Source organism: Lepidochelys kempii, chromosome 2 (assembly GCF_965140265.1).
Source record: "Lepidochelys kempii isolate rLepKem1 chromosome 2, rLepKem1.hap2, whole genome shotgun sequence".
Taxonomy (NCBI): Eukaryota; Metazoa; Chordata; order Testudines; family Cheloniidae; genus Lepidochelys; species Lepidochelys kempii.
In genome coordinates, this window is record NC_133257.1 from 22,561,897 (window position 1) to 22,584,698 (window position 22,802).

The 22,802-nt window shown below is 44.1% G+C and overlaps 1 protein-coding gene across 1 annotated transcript; it reads left to right on the forward strand.

Moving 5' to 3' along the window:
- The first annotated feature begins 803 nt into the window (after window positions 1-803).
- KLHL38 (kelch like family member 38) lies at window positions 804-9,594 on the forward strand. Its single transcript, XM_073330191.1, has 3 exons — window positions 804-2,153; window positions 5,462-5,567; window positions 9,308-9,594. The coding sequence occupies exons 1-3, from the start codon at window positions 804-806 to the stop codon at window positions 9,592-9,594; spliced, it is 1,743 nt and encodes a 580-aa protein (XP_073186292.1).
- The last annotated feature ends 13,208 nt before the right edge of the window (window positions 9,595-22,802 follow it).

Genomic DNA, 22,802 nt, shown 5'->3' on the forward strand with positions numbered 1-22,802 from the left:
ATCACTTACCAACAGAAAGAAACATCTTGAGGGTATATAGTTTTACTCATGTACAATACTAGCTATGGAAAATCTCAGCAGAGACTAAAGGACACAAAGTGAGTGAATACAGTGAAGGACAACATAAGGTAAACATTTCTACCATGTGATTTCACCGCAGATTGAGCAGTCAGATTGTCATGAAGATAGATAGCCATCTTATTGTTCTGCCTGGTACATTGTTTAGTCGTGTGTCTGATTAATATAAAAAACAACAACTAAGCAGAGTTAATAAATAACCATTTCAGTGCAGATCCCCAGTCTCTAGAGTTTAGTTTGCCCTTTGCAGAGTTTAGCTCTGCCAGATTTATATTCTTCAGTAATGACTAACTCTAAGGAAAAGAGACATAAGTTACTAAATTGCGAATACTTTAAAAATAGTGAAGAAAAATACTTTAAAAATAGTGAAGGCTAAGCACATTTATTAGACATGTTTAAAATGAACATACAATTTGCTCAGGGCTTTTCGCTTTAGCCCCAAGTCAGCAAGATAATTTTAGTGCTTATGCTTTGTGTCAGGCTAACAGAAGATTCCTACCTCACATCTGATACCTTTAAAAAACAAATAAGCAGATGCTGAGTGACCTCCTTTCCCACTGCACTTAACCACTGTTCTTATTTCTGTGCACAAACAGAGTTAGAATATTTAGAGTAACCATCAAAGTTCTGATCCCTGGCCCCTCTGGAGCTGAGCATTTCAATAAAAGCTGCTAAGAACTTGTTTTCCCTGCCAAGCCCAATATTCCTCTCTCACACATTTCGCTATGGAGGAAGAATCTGCAAAGGACCTTCTCTTCAAAGACCAGGACTTCTCCTCCGAACTATTGAGGCAGCTCAACGTTTTAAGGCAAAACGGGATGTTGACTGATGTTACTCTCTGCACTAGCGAGTTTGAAATCCCTTGCCACAGGAATGTGCTGGCTGCAAGCAGTCCTTACTTCAAGGCAATGTTCTGTAACAACTTTAAAGAGAGTTGCCAGGCAAAAGTCGACTTGAAAGGCATTGACTCCAATATTTTGTATCAGATTGTCCTTTATGTTTACACAGGAGAGATTCTTATAACACCCGAGAACGTCTTGTACCTAATGGAGGCCACTTCCATGTTACAGTACATTAAATTGTTCCAGGCCTGCTCCTTGTACCTCCAGGACCGGCTGACTCCTGAGAATTGCCTGAGCATGTTAAGGCTCTCTGAAATCTTGAACTGCCAGAATCTCAATAAGAAAGCCAAGGAGATGGCTCTCAAATACTTTCCTGAAGTAGCCTCTTCTGAAGACCTGAAGGAGCTTTGTGCACTGGAGTTGATCGATTACCTTGGGGACGATGAGCTCTGTGGTGAGGAGGAACAAGTGTTTGAGACACTGATGGTCTGGATCCGGCACGATCTCCAGGCACGACAGGGCTATATCCAAGATTTGTTCAAGAAGGTCCGACTTCAGTATGTCCACCCAACCTTCCTTTTCCACTTCATTGCCAATAATTCCCTCATTCAGTCGTCACCCGCTTGTAGAAGCATCCTGGAATCAGCGAGGAGACAGATGTTCTCATTATATAGCACTAGCACTCCTGACATCAAACCCATGTGGCACGTTCCTCGCAGATATTCGTACCAAGAGTTCCTCATAATCGTTGGTGGCAGGAAGGACAACCAGACGACAACCAGGGACGTCCTGCTGTATGACGAGAAGACCAACCAGTGGCTGAGCCTCGCCAAGCATCCTGTGCGCCTTTACAAAGCCTCTGCAGTGAGCTTGCATAGCAATATCTATGTGCTAGGAGGGATGCCCGTTAGCTGTGAGAAAAGTCCAGTCAGTGATAATGTTTATATTTTTTCCCTCAAGCTAAATCAGTGGAGATTAGTTGAACACATGCTGGTTCCACGCTATTCTCACAGGAGCATAGCCTATAAGAACTACATTTTCTCAATTGGAGGAATTGGAGAGAAACAGGAAATTCTGAATTCCATGGAGAGGTATGACAGCATTTATAACATCTGGGAGAACATGGCAAACATGCCCGTTGCTGTCCTTCACCCTGCCGTTGCAGCTAAAGACCAAAGAATTTATCTCTTTGGAGGGGAAGACATTATGCAAAACCCTGTCCGTCTAATACAGGTAATTGTCACTCCGGCTCATCTTATGTGCATTTCCTCCAGGGTATTCAGTGACTGACACCCAAGCCCAGCTAGTGAAATCAAAGCCCAATATAGAACTGAATTTGCAATGAGTCTCATGTAGTCGAAGGCAAGATACACATGCTAAGTTGCAAATGCTCATTCAGGGTAGTCCAGTATGTAGGAAATGCTGTTCAAATGCTTTTATATTTCCACAAGTAGCCTTTATTATTGTTAAGGCCCAAACCCTGAGGCCCTTCTGAGGTTTTACTCAGTCCTTTCTCAGGCAGATTCCCACTGGTTTCAATGAGAGTTTGCCTGATTGAGTAAAACTGAGTAAAGATCTCAGGGTCGGCTCTATGTGATGTTAGTGCTTGTGAAAGGTGTCATATTGACAGTCTTGCAAACTGATGCCCACTCAGGCCCTGACTCCAGGAACTTAACCACATGGCTAACTTTATATGTGAGTATTCCCATTGAAGTCAGTGCTCACTATTAGGCGCGTGCTTAAGTTCCTGGCTGAATCTGGGTCTCAGTCCTTTGTCTCTCCTCGGACAGTAACAGCAAAGACACTAGTTGTGATGGTGGTTACTGTGATATGGATTCCTATTCACTAGAACCAGGATTGAAACTGCTATTTCATCTCACACAAGCCAGTGGTTCCCAATGGCCCATGCACTCCCTACTGAGGGTCTGTGGTTTCCAGTTGGTCACTTAACACTGGCTCTCCACCTCACTGCCAGCTGTAAAACTGTTTTAAAAGGAGGCAAAAATACATTAAATACTTTCATATTTAATGTGTTAGTCACGTGTTAATATTGTTTTTCCTGGCAAGTGTAACCACCTGGTCAGTGTGTTTTTTGGGTCCCTCAATGTGCCCAGTCCACAGAGGATATGAGTCTGTTACAGCTCTCAGAGAGAGCCTAGCTGTTTAGCTCAAGCTGTAAAGACTTACGCTTTTAATTCTGCAGGTGCCTGGTTCAACCCATAGTGTCAACCAAGGTGGTAGAGGTTGCCTAGTGAGGGCTTGTCCAAGATTTAAACCATCATAGAATATCAGGGTTGGAAGGGATCTCAGGAGGTCATCTAGTCCAACCCCCTGCTCAAAGCAGGGCCAATCCCCAACTAAATCATCCCAGACAGGGCTTTGTCGAGCCTGACCTTAAAAACCTCAAAGGAAGGAGATTCCACCACCTCCCTAGGTAATGCATTCCAGTGCTTCACCACCCTCCTAGTGAAAAATTTTTTCCTGATATCCAACCTAAACCTCCCTCACTGCAACTTGAGACCATTACTCTTTGTTCTGTCATCTGCTACCACTGAGAACAGTCTAGAGCCATCCTCTTTGGAACCCTCTTTCAGGTAGTTGAAAGCAGCTATCCTATCCCCCCTCATTCTTCTCTTCTGCAGACTAAACAATCCCAGTTACCTCAGCCTCTCCTCATAAGTCATGTGTTCCAGTCCCCTAATCATTTTTGTTGCCCTCCGCTGGACACTTTCCTATTTTTCCACATCCTTCTTGTAGAGTGGGGCCCAAAACTGGACACAGTACTCCAGATGAGGCCTCACCAATGTTGAATAGAGGGGAACGATCACGTCCCTCGATCTGCTGGCAATGCCCCTACTTATACAGCCCAAAATGCCATTAGCCTTCTTGGCAACAAGGGCACACTGTTGACTCATATCCAGCTTCTCGTCCACTGTACCCCTAGGTCCTTTTCTGCAGAACTGCTACCTATCCATTCGGTCCCTAGTCTTAGCAGTGCATGGGATTCTTCCGTTCTAAGTGCAGGACTCTGCACTTGTCTTTGTTGAACCTCATCAGATTTCTTTTGGCCCAATCTTCTAATTTGTCAAGGTCCCTCTGTATCCTGTCCCTGTGCTCCAGCATATCTACCACTCCTCCCAGTTTAGTGTCATCTGCAAACTTGCTGAGGGTGGACCTCAGATGCTCAGAGGAAGAGATTCCTCTACTCACAGGAAGCATGTATCCCACTCTATGTGTCCCTCTCAGATCCTCTGTGGGTCAGGCACAGAGTCTGTTACAGCTTTCAGCTACAGATCCTGGTTCTTTAATCCTAGAGGTCCCTGGTTCAATCCCTGTTGATCAAGACGGCAACAGCACATAATCAACTCTGTACTTACCACAGGGATGTAATTCAATTATCAGTGGAAGTTAGATGCAGGTGGGAGATGTCCCGAGACAATCACTTAGTAGATGTGGTTGACACATTTGACACTCCAAACATAGGCCTCTGAACAGCCAGCTTCTGGCAATAACTCTCAGTCACTAACAACAAGAGCCACATTTGAACAGAAAGAAAAGGAGTACTTGTGGCACCTTAGAGACTAACCAATTTATTTGAGCATGAGCTTTCGTGAGCTACAGCTCAGAAGTGAGCTGTAGCTCACGAAAGCTCATGCTCAAATAAATTGGTTAGTCTCTAAGGTGCCACAAGTACTCCTTTTCTTTTTGCGAATACAGACTAACACGGCTGTTACCCTGAAACCTGACATTTGAACAGATGACATAGAGATGAATGAGTCATGTTGGATGAAGGTTCACTTACTGAGCAGATGAGTCTAACAAATATTTATTAAGGCACAACTCAGCAAATAGTGATCAATTACTCACAAGTGGGAAGCTTATCCGAATGATCTCATCACAGTCGCCTCCAACACTGAACAATACAACTTCAACCTCCCTTTGTTAAACAAAATTTATAATTTTGTTATATTTTCTTATACATATGTATTAGTTTCTCATTTTCATGTTAACTCTCCTCCCACATCAGTATGGGTTCAAACCGTTAGTTCAAACCAGTTTGTTCTAGTTTTTTTAGTTACTTGAGTTTTCTTGTTTTTCCAGCATGAATACTCTGTGGTTTCTTATACATACACAGTTCTACTTATGCTTAGGCTGTTACGTGTTATCAGAACAGACTCTTAAAATCCACAGCAGGCTTCTGTCAGGCCTAAATGTGGCTTGGCTCCCAACAGGTCAAGGTTCCATTATCAATTCTCTGTGCTAAGCTGGCCCACACCAATCAGAGATGTGAATACAACGGCTGGGTCAATTGGATGGCTGTCATCAGATCTATGTGCAACTAGGACTGAATTTTTTTCAGAGGGGACAGATTAGCAAATAATTTGTGGGGAAATGTTCTCCATTTTTCAGCAGCTCAATGCAGTACATAGTTTTCGTGCATGTTAACGAATCAACAAACAAGCAAGTAGCCATTTCTGTAGGTGTGATTGTCTGCTGAAATGCTGCATAATTTACAGTGTGTATCTTTATGTACTTTTCAGGTTTACCACATATCCAGGAACATGTGGTTTAGAATGGAGACCAGAATGGTGAAGAATGTTTGTGCACCAGCAGTACTGATTGGAGACCGTATCATCATTGTTGGAGGTAAGCAGTTATACTAGGTCATTCATGTCAGCTGCACAAGACTAACTCCCATGGAATTTGACATACTTACTTACCAACGGTTTCTTTACATCTTTAATACATTCTGAGGCAATCAACTTGCTGAGGCAATTTCCTTTATGTGAAGGGATAGTAAAATGAGGCAATGTTGTCACTTACCTTTGCGGCCCACACGGGATGAAGGGGGACAAACAACGCCCCCTACTGCCCATGTGCAGTGTACTATACCATTGGTCACAGCAGGCTTGCGGGCTGCTACCATCTCCCCTCCCAGATGGGAGGTCAGCAGGCAGAGAGAGGTAGCTAATATCCAGAGCCTGAACTCTAACTCCCCACGCAACAGAGAAAGCCAGCCTATGTGGGAAGTAATCTCCATCTGGTAAAGGGCTAATGCAGATTAATTCTCTTCTAGAGCAGTGGTTCTCAAAGCCGGTCCACTGCTGGCCGCCCTTCCCACAGCCCCCATTGGCCTAGCGGTGGGAGTTAGGCCAGTGGGAGCCGCGATTGGCCTAACCTGCAGATGCGGCAGGTAAACAAACCAGTCCGGCCCGGCAGGGGCTGTCCCTGAACAAGTGGCGGACCGGCTTTGAGAACCACTGTTCTAGAGTAAGGAGGGAACCAGCCCAGGAACCTGATATGAGAGCATCACAGTTCCTTCCATGTTTTGGTCCTGAGCTGATGCATCTGTGTACTGCTTCTCAGGGGGAAGTGAGAATTTAGCTCCATGGTGTTTTACAGAAAAAAACTGATTTTGCCACATTTGCTCTTGTTGAGAAGCAGCACTGCACTTCACTCCATGGGTTTCAGTGGGACTGCTTGTGGAGCAGAGTGCTATTCATGTCTACAGTAGGGGCTTGACTACATGGGGACAGCCAAGAGAATTAATCTGATTGAACTAAATGCGTGAATTTACAGTGGTTTAGTTAAACTGCATTAAAACCCTGCATGAACACCCGCATTCAGAATTAAAGTGGCCTTGATTCAGTATCGCTTAATTCACCATAAACAAAACCACATTAAGGCCACATTAATTCTGAATGAGGGTATTCACCAGGGTTTTAATGCATATTAATTAATTCACTTTAAATTAACACATTTAGTTAATTCAGATTAACATTTCAGGATCTCCCCTGTAGGCAAGCTCGATGACTCCTTTATCAGTCGAGGAATACCAGTATACTAGTGCTCCTACTATGGCACAGCTATACTAGCAAAGTTGCACTCTGGGCCAGTACAGTAAAACCAGCCGCCATGAGCGAAATAGGATATCACTGTAAAAACGCTGTTTTGCCAGTATAACTGCATCTATTCTAAGAGCTTCTGCCAGCTCAGCTACACCGGTCACAAATCACACCCTCACCCACCCAGAGAAAGTTAAGGGGTGACTTTATCACAGTTCATAAGTACCTACCCAGGGAACAAATATTTGATAATGGGCTCTTCAGTTTGGCAGAGAAACATATAAACACAATCCAACGAATGGAAGTTGAAGCTAGACCAATTCAGACTGCGAATAAGGTACACAGTCAGAGTAATTAACCATTGGAACAATTTACCAATGATGGATTCTCCATCACTGACCATTTTAAAATCAAGATTGGATGTTTTTCTAAAAGATCTGCTCTAGGAATTATTTTGGGGACGTTCTATGGCCTGTGTTATACAACTCAGACTACATATCACACTGTTCCTTTCTGACCTTGGAATCTATGAATAACTATGCCAGCAGAAGTTTGTAGGCTAAGCATGGCCTAACGGACTTGTCCAAGATCAAACAGAAAGTTTGGCATGGAGCAGGGATTTGAACCAAGGACTCCCAAGTCGGCACTCTAACCACTAGACCAGACTTCCCTTCCTTGAAGCTATTGGGACTATTCACAAAGAAAGCTACTACTCAAAGGAGGGGGAAGACTCCTGAGCCTGAGTAAACCCTTCAGGATTAGGTCCCAGGGGAAGCAAAGTATATCAGACCACAGCAAAGAAGTAGGTGAAAAGGATTTTCAACTCTTACCTTCAAATGTATTTATCTGATACGCTTGTGTGGACCCAAGTATTCTGCTGATGAGCTTAAGGCCTAAACTGTGTTTAAAAATTATTTATTTAACAAAACCCACAAAAATCCAAGTTAACGTTAAACATATTCCATTCTTCTTTAAAGCAGAGAGATTTACGGCAGATAAGCTGTCATTTACCAGCAATTACACCAATCGATTGGCCCAATTTTTCTGGTTTAGCAACAGCTGAAATTACAAAACAAAACAATGTTTTTTTAAAAACAGCATTCACCACATTTCAAGGTTTTCTTGAAAAACAACTCAGAATGAAAGAAGGGAGAACATGTTGGCTGAACAACAAGAGTCTTGGGGCTTGTCTACATGGCGTGTTAGTCCTCACAAGAGGGATGCAAATTTTAGTGCACCCCAGTGTGTTGTGCACTAATTGGCCTTCATGGAACCTGCTGGCATACACTAAAAATCCCCTGCTGCATGTTACTGTAGTGCTGTTTGAAACAGTATTTCATTAACATGCACTAGAGAACTTTTCATGTACGCCAGCAAGGCCCACAAGGCCCTGGCAGTGTGCACCATGCTAGGGCACACTAGAATTTACACCTCTCTAGCATAGACTAGTGCACCTCATAGACAAGCCCCCTTTTTTGTTAGAAGCCTACATTTTTCCCTTGCCCACCACTTTTAACTTCTATTGGCAATATCTACTAGTGGGCCCTGGATCAGGCTTTGAGACAGAATTAGGGGTAGGCTTCAGGTTCTGATCCAATAAGGCCAAAAGCTCATGAGACCAGCTCCAAATATCTGGAAACTTGTGAGATGAGCTGCTCTTGCAAAATCTGGGCCACACTGAGCTGGAACTGGAAAACAGATTTCTTGCAGTGCTACATCTGACCCAAAACCAAAGCTGTTAGAGGTGTGGTCAGATCCAGGGATCTGAGTTGGAATACAATCCCCACACCTGCCTCTCGAAATTCCAAAATGCTCATACCTGAGCTGCTGGTTTTGGGCTATCTCTAAATTTTGAGTAACACTAAAGGCAATTAGACAAAGCTGTCAGAAAAAGATTTTAGGACTTTTCATCACTTCAGGTGCCTGTTCTAGGGAGGCAAACCTCTCCCCTCCTCATGCGAGGGAATGATCTGCTGGGAAGTCCACAAGTGAAAAGTTATGATGTTTCCACTCCTGTATGAATTAATCATTAATACAGGGCACAGTATGGCTCTCAGAACGGGGAGACATGGCCTTATTTTGCCATTGATGCCAATGGGAGTTGTCTGTATATTTCTGAGACCAGCACGGGGGTGAAAGTTCATATGTCCAGCTAGCAGAAATACACTGGGGTTTGAAAAATAGAGGCAGAAAACTGGAAGCACAAACTGTGCTTGACAGAACTATAGTCTGATCTGGTACAGCTAATCCTACATTCTATCTGCATATATCAGGGGATTTTATAGCATTCCCAAGTGCTCAGATACTGTGATGAAAGGAGAACTTGGATAGCTAGACATACATCATGAATGTGACATATTAGCACTCCCCTGGTAAATTAGATGTGCCTAGTGAGGCCCACAGTCCTGCAAAATTAACAAACCATATAATTACGAGATTGATAAGGGTCTTGAAGACGAGCAGGAAATATGTTGTTATCCCTTCTGTTGGATTTAGATTTTAACTACCACTCACCTCTTCCATTCCCTGATTTGTGTCTAGGGTACACCCGGAGAATAATCGCCTACGATACTAAGGCCAACAAGTTTGTTAAGTGTGCAGACATGAAGGACAGACGGATGCATCACGGGGCTGCTGTGATAAAAAACAAGCTATATGTAACCGGGGGGCGCTGTCTCACTGCAGACAATACAATCCAAGACTCTGATTCATTGGACTGCTATGATCCTGAGACTGACACATGGACTTTGAAGGGGAAACTCCCACACAAACTCTTTGACCATGGATGCCTTGCTCTTCTGTGTGTCCCCTATTCCAACCTCCTGTAAAGGAATCTTGTGTTACTCTGGCCCAAAGGGCCAAAATTGCTGGGTACGATGTATATGGAAAGTACTAGCAACTGCCCCAATCCTCTGCCAGTGAAGCAACCAAAGGAGGCAGTCATCTCCAGGGTGCTGTGTGCAAAAGGTCCTGAATTCTCAGATATATATGTGCATACTGCTGCAAAATGGGATGTAATTTGGTGTAAAATACCAGAGTACATACTATATTGCCCAATGGCCCCACCCTGAGGTCCTTACTCAGATTTTACTCAAGCAATTGGAGTAAAAACTGGGCAAGAGCCTCAGGATTTCACGGAATATAACGTGTTTTGGAAGACAGATAGAAATGCTGAAGTCTCAGAGGAAACATGTCACAACAAAGTTGCTAATGTATTTATACCACTGCCCTCTACTTGACAGAAATAGGACTCCTCAACAGTGTATTATAGCCCAGGATACTAAGATAATTTCTCTTTTAGTTCAGGTGGCAGGGGCTTTAGGAATAGGAGGATTTGAGTTCTATGCCCCCCGACTCACCACAAAGTTCTGAGTAGCCATGTGGTGCTACATAGCCATGGATTTGCTACAATATTCATCTAGTAACAGGGAAAACCTTTCTGCCATCAGTTAATGCTAAAACAAGGGCTTTTAAAAATGAACAGGTTATATAGGAAGGTAGGGAAGAAATTAGTCTATATTTAATGTTCCACATCACAAGCTAGAGAGGAACAAAACCCCAATCCTTGACTTTGAACCCTTTCAAGTGTTGGTGAGATGGAGATTTGAATCCCCAGAGCTGACCACTGTCCTGGTGACTGGAGGAAAGTGGGTCAAGGTCTCTCTAAGATTTTTCTCGTCTATCTCCTCCCTTAAGGAACAAGAGAAGGGTTGCCAACCCTCCAGGACTGGCCTGGAATCTCCTGGAATCAGCACTGATCTCCTGGTAACTATTGAAAGCAATCCAGGAGATTTTAATCGGATATTTTTTAAAAATGAGATGATGTCATGTTGGGGAAAAATATCTCCCGGAATAGCCTCAGTCAGAGTTGGCAACCCTAGAAGAGAGGAAGGAAATGAAGAGAGGGGTACAGGAAGCCCAAAAGTCATATACTTGTTTCTTCTTTTTGGAGAGGAGAAGGGAAAGCTTCCAGTCCTCTCTCTATATCAGGGTTTACAATGAAGTCAGACATAGAGGTTGGCTATGAAGCTGCTAAACATGGGAACTCCTGTAAAGCTGGAAAAACAGGGGTAACACAATGAGGACAGTGGATCCAGAAGAGAAGATATATATGCAGGGAGCAAGAAATAAACCACTACTGTCCTCCCCTTTCAAAAACTAAAACTAAAACAACACAACCCTGCTGGGAAACAGATGACAGAAAACCAGTAACAGAAAAGAAAACTTTCCAAAAGGAGCAAACTTTCACTCCATCATTTGGTTAAACAGTTCAATTGCTGGTGGCATCTTGTGGGGATTTGCCACTGAGTTTACATTTTTGAAGGGACAGAATTACCATCTGATAGCGAAGATGTCCTGGACTCTCAGACCAGTCACCACAGACTGTTGAGACAGTGAGGGGTTTTCATGGCAGTTGGTGATCAGCATCTAGGGAATGGACGTCCAAAACGTAACACTGTTCTCATTGTATCAAAGCCTTTACAGGAGTGCAGACAAGTATGAGGAACTGATGGGCTAATGGAAAGTAGTTGAGTCAGAGGGGGAAATTACATTTCAAGTGTCTAGTTTTAATGCTACAACAGAGAATTGTTCCCTATAAAGCAAACTGTGATGTGATTTTGCTACTTGTGGTTTTTGCCAGCTCTTTTCTTCTAGGAATCTGAGGAAACCTACAAAAGAGGAAATGGAGATGAATACAGGCTCCACCCTTCAGCTCCTAAACTTTCCACCAAGGGCCTGCCAAGTCCACATTTTCCCCCTGGAATTAGGCTACTTGTGAATGCCAGTTGCGGTATTTTTTGAGCAGTCAGGGGTTGTGGAATTTCCAAAATACTGCATCCCACAACTGCTCAAAAAATATCACAACTGGCATTCAAAACACAAGTAGCCCATGTACCCCCGGTCCTCCCTTCATGTTCCGGATGCCGAGCTCTCTCCACACCCTGATTGGTCCCTCCTCTGCATCTGCAGCTGATGGATCCCACCCGCCCTAGCCTGCCCTGCCAGGTAAGCAGAGCTGCCATGCGCCTCTCAGCCAGGTCGCCTGCCCCACTGCAGGGCCTCAGAGCCTGGCCAGGAGGGGTGAGAAGCCCAGGCCCTGGCTCCCTGCCCTGGGAAAAGAGAGAGGCCCGGAGGAAGGTGCTGACTGACAGGCTGGCGCTGCGTCCTGGGCCTGTGCCACTCACCCTGCCACCGTGACATAGAGTGCAACACTGCCCCCAACCTCGAGTGTGAGACCACAGCACCCCCTATATACCCCTACCAGTATGCACCCCCTATATACCCCTACCAGTATGCACACACACTCATCCCGCAGCCCCCCAAATACCCCTCCCAGTACACTGTCCAGCACCTCCATATACCCCCTCCAGCACCCCCCATATACCCCTTCCAGTACACACACCCCCATCCCACACACCCCAAATACTCCCTCCCAGTACACACACACCCCTCCAGCACCTCCCATATACCCCCTCCAGCACTCCCCATATACCCCTTCCAGTACACACACCCCCATCCCACACACCCCAAATACTCCCTCCCAGTACACACACACCCCTCCAGCACCTCCCATATACCCCTCCCAGTACACACCCACTGCTCCAGCACCCCCCAATACTGCCTCCCAGTACACACCCACCCCTCCAGTACCCCCCAATACTCCATCCCAGTACACTCACACTCCTCCAGCACCTCCAAATACCCCCTCCCACACCCCCCAATACTCCCTCCCAGTAAACACACACCCCTCCAGCATTCCCCAGTACTCCTCCCCAGTACACACGCACCCCTCCAGCACCTCCAAATACCCCCTCCAACACTTCCCAAATACCCTCTTGCAGTACATACACACACCCCCAGCACCTACCAGTGTTGGGGGGTTGATTTTGAATTTGATTGCCATCTTGATTGCTTTGTTGCTTATGTGGACGAACCCCTACTGGGGCTTGTAGCTTTTTTTTTTTTTAAATCAAATCTGTACTAGGTAACTAATGAAAGCTTTTGCTTGTTATTTGATGTATAGACCAATGTGTTCATAAAAAAAAAAACAACCTTTGTTTCAATCAATATATTGGGTTACTTTTGGGCTAGTTTTTAAGTGATTTGGGGCTATTAATGCAGAAGAAATCTGGCAACCCTTTTCTCTACTGTCTTACAACATGTGCAGTCGTCAACACCTGTGCAAAGTAGGGGCCAAACATGGGACTTGCCAAACCAGATCAGACCAGAGATCCATCTAGTTCAGCATCCGGTCTCCTACAACGGCCAGCACCAGACACTTCTCAAGGCAAAAGAATCCCTGTACTGAACAATTATGGAATAATCCTCCTAACCGCCAAACAATTGGTTTATACTTTGAAGCGTGAGGATTTTTTTGAACCTACATAAAGTAGCTGTCAATGATCTCATAATCCATATAAGGGTCTGGCTGTGCCTAGCTCACATGCAGAGGGCAGGGGCAGAACACATCAGGCTTAACCTTGTAGTCCATGGAGTGCAGTGAAGCCTCCTTTTTCTAGGATGCACAATGATCCCTCTTTCTCCCCTGTACCGCCAAGTGAGGACAGTGACAATCTAGCCCTTACTGACTGTGGGCCTGCCCTTGTATTCCTTCTGCGCACACACTCCAAATCTGCTACCCGTCACACAAGGAATGCAGGATTGGGCACTATGTAGGTGCAAAAACCAGACACACAACATTTCAATGTTGGGCAATACTCCAGATTCTCTGACAAGTTAAGTCCTGCAGGGAGAGGGTATGCTCTCTGTCTAATGTGGCTTTGAGTCATTCCTGTATCTCACAGTAGGGATGGCGATCGAGCAAGAGAGATTTCAACCCAAAGGATACAAACTTTAAAAAAATGCCTGAAACAGGGCTTACAGAACCAGAACTTGAGCAGGGCAACCACCCTACTAACAAGGGCCTGACTGTGCGGTCCGTACTCCTGGGTGTCAATGGGAGACTTTCTTGAATAAGGACTGCAAGGCTGGTTTTACTGTCAGCATTGTTATGGAGTCATTACCTGCATTTCTAAAGTGCCCATCACTGTAGTGATGGGACACTCATACTAATACTCCTCACTTATACCATGTTTTCCATCTGAGGATTTCAAGGTGCTTTACGAATATGAAGGAAGCATCACAGCACTCTGTGGAGGTATTTCTTGCTATCACTGTTTAATAGCTGTGGAAACTGAGACACAGAGGGGTTAAGAAGACCTTGTGATGGAGTAAGAAGTATTAACCTGGTAATGTTGCATGACAGTTTTACTAGTTTACTGTTATCTGCTAACATGGGGCGTGCCCCGTTTCCCTGAGGTACTGCACCAATACTAGATGGTGATGGGAAATATGGGTGTGACTTCACTGAGGGATGATACTTGATGGCCAGCACGTAAACGATAGCGGCTGCCCTTCATAACCTGAGCCCAGGAGGGGGTTAGGGCCAGGTGACGCCTTCTGCCCCGAAACTGGACAAAGGCTGGAGGAGGGGCCAGGTGTGTGGCTGGGTGAGGCAACAGGAAGGGGTGTCAGTTTGGAGCTGGCTGGGGAGACCGGGGGAGACCCAGAACTTGGGTCTGGGCTCTGCTCTTCACAGGAGGGACTTGACTGAGGGGTCCTGTTTTCTGTACCTACAAACTCTGTTTTAGACTGTGTTCCTGTCGTCTAATAAATTTTCTGTTTTACTAGCTGGCTGAGAGTCACGGTGAATTGCAGGAAGGGGGAGGGTGCGGGGCCCTGACTCCCCCACGGTCCGTGACAGATCTACATTTTCAAAAGCATCCATTAATTTTGAGCTTGATTTCCTGCTGTTCCCACTGAAGTCAGTTGGAGTTGTGAGTGCTCCGCATTTCCAATGCTTCATTTTCAAGTGTCCCAAGTTGATCACCAAATATGCAGACACTCAGCATTCTTACATTCTTCCAATGTAGGCCTCCATAACTTCCCCAGCGTCACAGGTGAAGTCTGTGGCAGATCCAGAAAAAGAACTCAGATCTCCCAGTCCTATGTCTTAACCACATGACTATCCTTCCTCCTCGTGTACCAAGAACCTGACCCAAAGACCACTGAAGGCAATGAGTCTCTCCATAGACTTTAACAATGAGCTTTGGATCAGGCCGCAGCTGCTGAGTACTTAGTGTGGATTGTCTCTAATCCTGCTGTTTATAACAGCAAATGTTTAGGATTTGAGTCATTTTATGGTAAGGGAAAAATTTCTGACAAAAAACCCCCTCAAAACTTTCTGTGTATCTCTCTCAAATGAGAAAGGAGATAAAGTTTGCTCTTAAACTTTCTGTTTTGCCCACTGCAAATTTAAAACTATGTATCGCTGCATGGACAGTTTGTGTTCTTAAGAAGTTTTACTTTGATCTTAAAGGGTTTTGTAGGTTAAGCCTGTATTTTTTTATTGTAGCCATTAATCAAACAATATAATCAATTCCAAGGGCAGTGTTTTTCTTGTGTAGCAATGTGCTTAGAATAATAATGCATTTCCTGCTCCTATTTGATTAAACACACCTGACAAATCAGGAGAGATATCAATGCATAAACTCCAAGTTCATCTTGTCATCCACTTTTTTTCAAACTGCAGTGAGTTCAGTGGAAGGTGAACTCCTTTATTTAAGAACTAAACAATGTCTTTTCTTTTCTTTTTTAGAATAAATATGAATGGCACAGAGCAAAATCTAACTTATCAATGGCATTGTTTCTAATCACCTTTGTAGAGTCATTAATCATTAACAGAAGAAGCAAAACAGATTTTTTTTATACACCAAAAACTTGAGAGCTCCTAAGCAAAAGTTACATAGCTCTAGCCTCAGCTGGTATAAATCAGCATCGCTTCATTGACTGCAAGAGAGCTATGCCAACTTGTGCCAGCTGAGGATCTGACACAACTTGATTACTGAAGTATTTGTAATGTATCATCAGCTATTTTTCATTAGCAAATCAAGGGTACAAATGAAGTACAATTTATGAGAAATACTGCCTCGGGTTCTGTGTAATGCTGTATAAATCCACTGAAGTCAACAGAAAGACTCAGGATTTACACCAGAGTAACTAAGAGTAAAACTGGCCCATTTTCTTTACTGAAGTTTCCAAAACTGTAGCAAAATGATAGCAAAGAAAACAACTGCTATGTCACACTCTCAAAGTCACAAGCACAGTTCAGCTGTCACTTGTCACTTTCCTTCACGAGGATCTTTTCTATTCGTGGTCCTTTTTCATTGTTGCAAGAATAGTCTCTTAGAAAAACAAGGCACTGGATGTCTCAGGGAATTAGTAACGGGCTACTGAGTCTTTTAACCACTTGATCACCAGTTCAAATCCAAAGTAACTCCGCAGAGGCTGGAAATCATTACCATTAGGCTTTGAAATCAGCGGGAACACTCATGGAGTAAGGTACTTGGGATGAGTGAGAGTGGCAGAATCTGGTCCACAGTGAATTTTGTTTATTTAAAAGCAAGACATTCGACCCTAAGGTAATAGTTTGTTCTACCTTTTAGGCCTCCCTAGTCTGATTCTCATTTAGGCTCCTCCTGTGATTTGGCAAAGTTCCTACCCCATGTTCTTAACACGACACAGGAAAAGCAGCAAAAAAACTCATCCCCTTCCTGGGTCTTGCCTAAATTGTCCACTTAAATGACAACACAATAAGGTTCAGAACTTAACTTTTTCCTGAACTTGTTTTGTTTCTAGGGTTTCTCCCTGTGGGGCCTCTCTGTTCCTACCCCCTGGTCCCTTTCTCTGCACCATGTGCAGTCACTTACACATGTGCATAGTGGGTGTGTAATGCTGCCAGTGAGAGCTCTCCACTCACACGAGCAATAGCGTTTAACTCACCCGACACGTGTGTCAGTGACTACACAAAGTGCAAGGCTGTAGCTGGACAGTCAGCCCCTCAAACCTTTTTTAATTAAACTCCTGGGTTGGAGCGGGTATGATTCACCTAGTCTGGTGAGTCAGCAGAAATAGTTCTACATCACCTCCCCTGTTACAGGAGATGGGGCTGGGAGTGCTAAGGAGAAAGCATGCTCAGCCATGAAGAGCAGAACACACCACGCAGCTGATATAGTACTGCAAGGGGAGACTTGGCAAGAAGATGAGGGTTAAATGCTGTGCATCTACAGTGCCTCATACGGAAACTTCAGCATTAACCTCTATAATCAATATGGTGGACTAATCACTAATACACACAGGGCTGTGGAGACAAAGTCCCTAGCCCAGAAGGCTTATAGCCTAAATTAGATGGCTAACACAACAAGAAGTAAGGTGTCAGAAGGTGCTGGAAGACAATGGGTGACAGGGGATGGATCACTTGATGATTATCTGTTCTGTTCATTCCCTCTGAAGCGCCTGCCATTGGCCACTGAAGTGAGCTGTAGCTCACGAAAGGTTATGCTCAAATAAATTGGTTAGTCTCTAAGGTGCCACAAGTCCTCCTTTTCTTTTTGCGAATACAGACTAACACGGCTGTTACTCTGCAAAGAGACAGGATACTGAGCTGCATGGACATTGGTCTGACCCAATAGGGCCATTCTTATGTTCTTAAGAAAGAACTGGAAAACAAAGGGATAAGGAAGGAGACTCTGGGGAGAGCTGTATTACCATGAACTCATTCAGATAAGGTGTCTCACTTCATTAAATAGGCCCCGGGCACTGGCCAGAATAAAAGCTGGGGAAATATATCTGCTTTGTGTTATTATGACATATATATTTCCCTGAAAACAACATTAAAGAGTACCACAGGCTGACATGCTGCTCTGTTTATGTGTTCCTCTGATAGGGCTCTCAATCATGAGACAGTGTAAGCACCATGGAATGTGGTCCCTGTCAAGAAAAGTCTGCCTTTATGGAGAGAAGAGCTGAGTAAACATGACCCAGGAAACAGGCCCAAATGATCAGTGGATAAGTAACTACTGACCTTCAGCTGCATTGTAGGGGAAGTCCGGTGCACTCCTCTGTGATGACATAGATTCATAGATTCATATGAATAGGGCCCCTGTGCAGAGGCGTATGTGCAATTCCGCTCTGCAAGGGGTTGTGATGGATGTGGAGGAGCCACACAGAGCATAGCGAACCCATTCTGCATAAGCTGCACAGATGGGCTACCGCTGTTCCATGCGCCTTGGGCCAGGTCATAACATGAGAGGACTCCATTTTTCTAAAACTAAACTGGCTCCTGATTGAGAGAACTATTTTCAGAGGTGCTGCAACTGCAGCTAGCCTTCCTGCCATGTGCACAGCCAACTTCCCCTGCTGACTCCTCCAAGCTCTTCCCTGTTAGAACTTGTGCTCCTCCCTCCAGGTTCCATGCAATTGGGACCCCTGAGCTGCAGCTGCTTCTGACCAATGCACCCACAACTGCTTCACTTGGGAGGAAAGATTCCTCCCTCTGCTAACTGCACATACTTCCCCTGCGCTCCTTCTATGAGAAAGTCATGCAGAATGTAAACCCTGGTTCAAAGCGTATTGGCCAAACGGAGTCTTTCTAGTAAGACTCCTATTGACTTCAGTGGGCGTTAAACCAGGCCCTGAAGAGGGATTAAATCAATGGGATCTACAGCCATTATCCTAAAATCCTGTAGCACTTGATAGAAAATAATATTGTTTAAAAGCAAAAATATATAGGAGGTCAGGAGATTTTGGGCCCTCCAGGTTCCCCGTTAAGAGGCCATGTGTAGAGCCTACAATGGGTATCTTTTTATATATTAAAATGGAGCTTTTTCTAGTCCCTATGTGCTCTGGCGGTTTTTTCAGGTGAAATATAGTGGTGTTCGGTGAAATAAGTGGTGATTCTGCAAACAACACTTTTGCAGGGGAAAAAAAAGCGGGGTGGAGGTACATTTTGGGATCTTTGAATTTCTAGTACACAACCATGAAATGTCATAACAGTCCAGAGTGGCTGAAAGTCCTCTGCCTTTCCTTTTGATATGGGCAAGGCTAATTAAGAGATAAAAGTTATGTGTAGCTCCAACAGGCACTCCTGTCCTACACATAGACACCCCAGTTTCTTAGAATCTGTCACCATGAAAACGAGAAGACAATGGATGTGCCTACAGTTATTCTTCCACACTGAGGTTTTGCTATTACAGTAGAACTTTGAACCAAGCAGGTACATTCTTCTCATGGTTTGTGCCTGGATCATGCAAATACATCTAAGTTTATGTAAATTATGATCTACTGGCAGGCTTGGATCAGGAGACAAGACCATACACAGGTTTTAGTCAAGTTCTCCTGATAGCTGCAGATATACTGGCAAATAAGACATGAAGGCTGCTAGGTGCAATAAATTGTTGCATTTCCACACAAACAGTGATTCATTCAGCATGGAGTCAGGGGAGAGGTGAATACCTGAAGATTTAAATCAGATTGGTGAATCAGCAGCATCTGGCCTAAGAGTTGCTTGTGAGGTTAAACCTATTTATAGACAAATGGAGGGTAATTTTCATGACTAAAGGGAGTGGATTATTTTTTCATAAATTCTTTGGAATAAATCTTGAGAGCTCTATTCAGATAAATTTCCACTTAAGCTAGCAGAAGTTTGCCCCAGTAAAGCACAGACTAAAAAACAGCAAAGACCTGAGGACTTGGGCCTTTCCTTCCCCCATTTACTCCTAGGATCAAATTCTGCCCACCGATAAGCACAAGGAACTCCTGTCAAAACAGATACGCTGGTGTAATTCTGTTAACTTCAGCAGGGTTACTCTGGATTTATACCAGTGCAAATGAGATCAAAGTCTGATCCACGGACTTTAATTGGGGTTTCAGATGCATACCTGTGAGTAAAACATGACCTCTCTTTTCAGTGGGTTTTTTAATCTTCTCCAAATGTCTCTTGACTCCCCTTCTTCTTTGTTCCTCATTCTGACTTGTAATAGCATTTAGGGTCAGATCCTCAGTTAGTGTAAATGGATGTAGCTCTGCTGAACTCCACAGAGTTACGCAGCATGCCCAGTGGAAGGAGTATGGTCAGGAACTCCTAAATTCTAATCCAAGCTCTTGCAAAGACTTGCTGGCTGACCATGGCTAAATCACTTTTACTCTCTGTGTCTCACTTCCTCATCTGAGAAAAAAATCTGTTAAAGTTTGTAAGATTTCTACGGACTACTGTAGTTAGTATTATCTTCCGTAAACTGCCAAAGTCAGCCATGACAAAATTCCATTACTGCTATTCATTCAAGACACTTGTTTAAAAGAACGTATTTTCTGTTCAGCAAGCAAAAGCATCCACTGAAATACAGGGCAACCCTTTTTAATTAATACCTGATAAATACAAACATTTGTGAATGAATACATTTGCAATATTACAAAAGGTAAAATGCCATACAAATTTAACTTGGTTAAAACTGATTAGTTGGAATAATGCCTTTTCCATGCAGTGGCGGATTAGCCAATTGGTGGGGGGGCCCAGAAAAATGGGCACCCCACCCCCAGAGACATTCACCACAGAGCGTGGAAGCCCAGAACCCTGGCAAAAGCACCAGGTTGGCGGGGTATGGGAAGCCCCCACGCCCTGACCTTGCTCCCCGGCAAAAGCGCCGAGTGGGGCAGGAAAAGCCCCCAAACCGCAACCCCAGACCCTGGCAGAAATGCCAGGCTGGGCGGTGGGGGAAGCCCCAGGGCCCGGACTCCGGCTGCATCCCTGGGACTGGAGGAGTGCTCGCTTCCTGTCTTGGCCTCAGGGCTGGAGCAGCTTTCACTCCCCACTGCGGCCCTGGGGCCCTGGCGGGGGGGTACAGAGCTTCTCTGGTCTTGGGGCTGCCATGCGGGGAGGCAGACAGGAGCAATGGGAAGGTTGCAGTGGTGGGGTGGAATGGGGCGGAACAGGAGCAGGGCCATGGGGAAAGGGGCAGAACAGTGTGGGGCCATGGGCAGGGCAGCAGGTGGAAGGAACAGAATGGGGATGGGACTGCAGGTGGAAGGTGTGGGAAGGGGGCCCCCCTCTGGCCCGTGGCCCCCCAAACCTTAATCTGCTTCTGTTTCCATGTCCCAAATCAAAGTATTTCACAAAACAGCAAAAGCTCTTTTAAAGAAATACCAGTTAAAAGAAAAGGTCTATTAAAATAATACAATTTGGGTGCAATTAGCTTATATATCTACAAGCTTTTGCTGTACTGTGTATATAATGATACTTTATGTAAAAATGGAATAAATTGATTATATGGTTATAAGTCCTGTATAAATAGAATGAAACCCATACATTTAAGTACATAGGCTGCATGTAGTGTTTGCAAATGGAATACGTGCACAAAGCATGCAGCATAAGTACTTTCATTTCAGCAACAGTTCCTCCATCTGGTAGGATATTAAACAATCAACCAAACCAATACAGTTCTATCATATGTTTGGATAGAAATGTACACGAGTTGTAACACTGATGTCACCATAACACTGATGTCACCATGAAACTTAGTTTTTTTTAATTAAAACTAATGATGGCGATTTAGAACTCCATACATTCATTTTATTTGTAAGTTAGCAGCTTCAGACCCTACAAAAACAGCACCCAGTATTTACATAACACACGTCAACACATATAAAGGCTGCAGGATTGGTCCTATAGTTAGTTCATCACAAGTCAAGAAGCAAGCACGTTTTTTTTTTCTGTTCATTCCATGTTTTTGTGCCAGCTTTTCTGAGAACTCCTTCTCTCACCCTCTTCTTGGCATCTGGTTTATTTTAAAAGGACAAAAATGCATCAGTGTTTTTCTTGTTGCAATTAAGGTTCTCCACTTACATTATTTATGGGAATCCATTCAATTCTTCTCCTCTTGGTAGCTTGAATTTCATATACAATGTTGTAACTGCAGAGATCTTGTGGGATAGGGTTTTTGTTTTGTTTTGTTTTTGTTTTTAATTTATGCTGTCTGTATTATGATGAAAACTGCTTATGAACTGAGGATTGCAAGGATGTTTGGATAACTGCCACCATTCCCATAACGTTAAACTGATTCTTGGAACTTGCAGTACTTAACTACTCCATTCCAAAGCACTTGTATGTTGCAGAACTTCTTTAATCTTGTCTTCTAAGCCATTGCTTGGATCACCAGAGATACCACTTGCATTTTCTCTTTTCTTTATTAGGTCTACTAATCTTAAAGCCCATAGTTTAATGCACGTTAATATTGCCAGCCTCTAAATTGCCTGCTGGAGTTTGTTATGAGTGGCACATAACATACAGTATGTGGATCAAACCCTGAGGTCCTTGCTCCAGACTGTGATCAAAATTTTGAAGAGTGACTTGTGATTTCAGGAGCCCCAGCTTGAGGCACCTTAAAGCGGCCTGATTGCAAGTTCCACTATAAGGTGTTTCAAATGGAGTACCCTAAAGCTGAGGTGCCCCAAATCAACTAATTGCTTTTGAAAATCTTGGCCTATGGCAGTTATCAAGTGCAGCTCTCTACCGGAATTAGAGAGCACCTCTAATTAAATACTGAAGGCCCTGGGTTTTCATTCAGTCCATTCTCTTGCAAACTCTCATGGACCTTAACCTGGGCCACGTTTTAATGGGAGTTTGACTGCAAGGAAAACTTTGACCTCAGAATTTCAGGTATCGTATATTCTCTCTGAGTAAGTTTTTCAATCTCAGCTAAATAACATTCATTAATATTTTAAGCTAACGTTTCTCTTCACAGTTCTGTATGTTGTTTACATAAAATATTTCTGCAGGGCTTTAGAGTTTCCTTTACATTTACGTAAAATAGGCAGGTTGGTTACTGACTGCTGTTTAGGTGAAGTGAACTGTGCTAGATCCAGGCTGGGTAAAAGGTTGCCAGAGTCAATAACAATTAAGGGTAACTATGTAATCCACACTTTTTGGAAATAAACTGAGCTGTCTATATTTATAGGGTCAGAGCAATACAGGCTGTGCCACATGTCCCCCGTGTGACTGTGCAAGTTTCTACAGAGCAGAAAACAAGAGGTCACGCAGATGTACTTACAGAAATTCAAAGAGAGCGCAGGGGGCTGGAGGAGATTATGAAATCCGGCCAGATTTACAACAACAGGTGGCTGAGTACTCAATCACACCCAC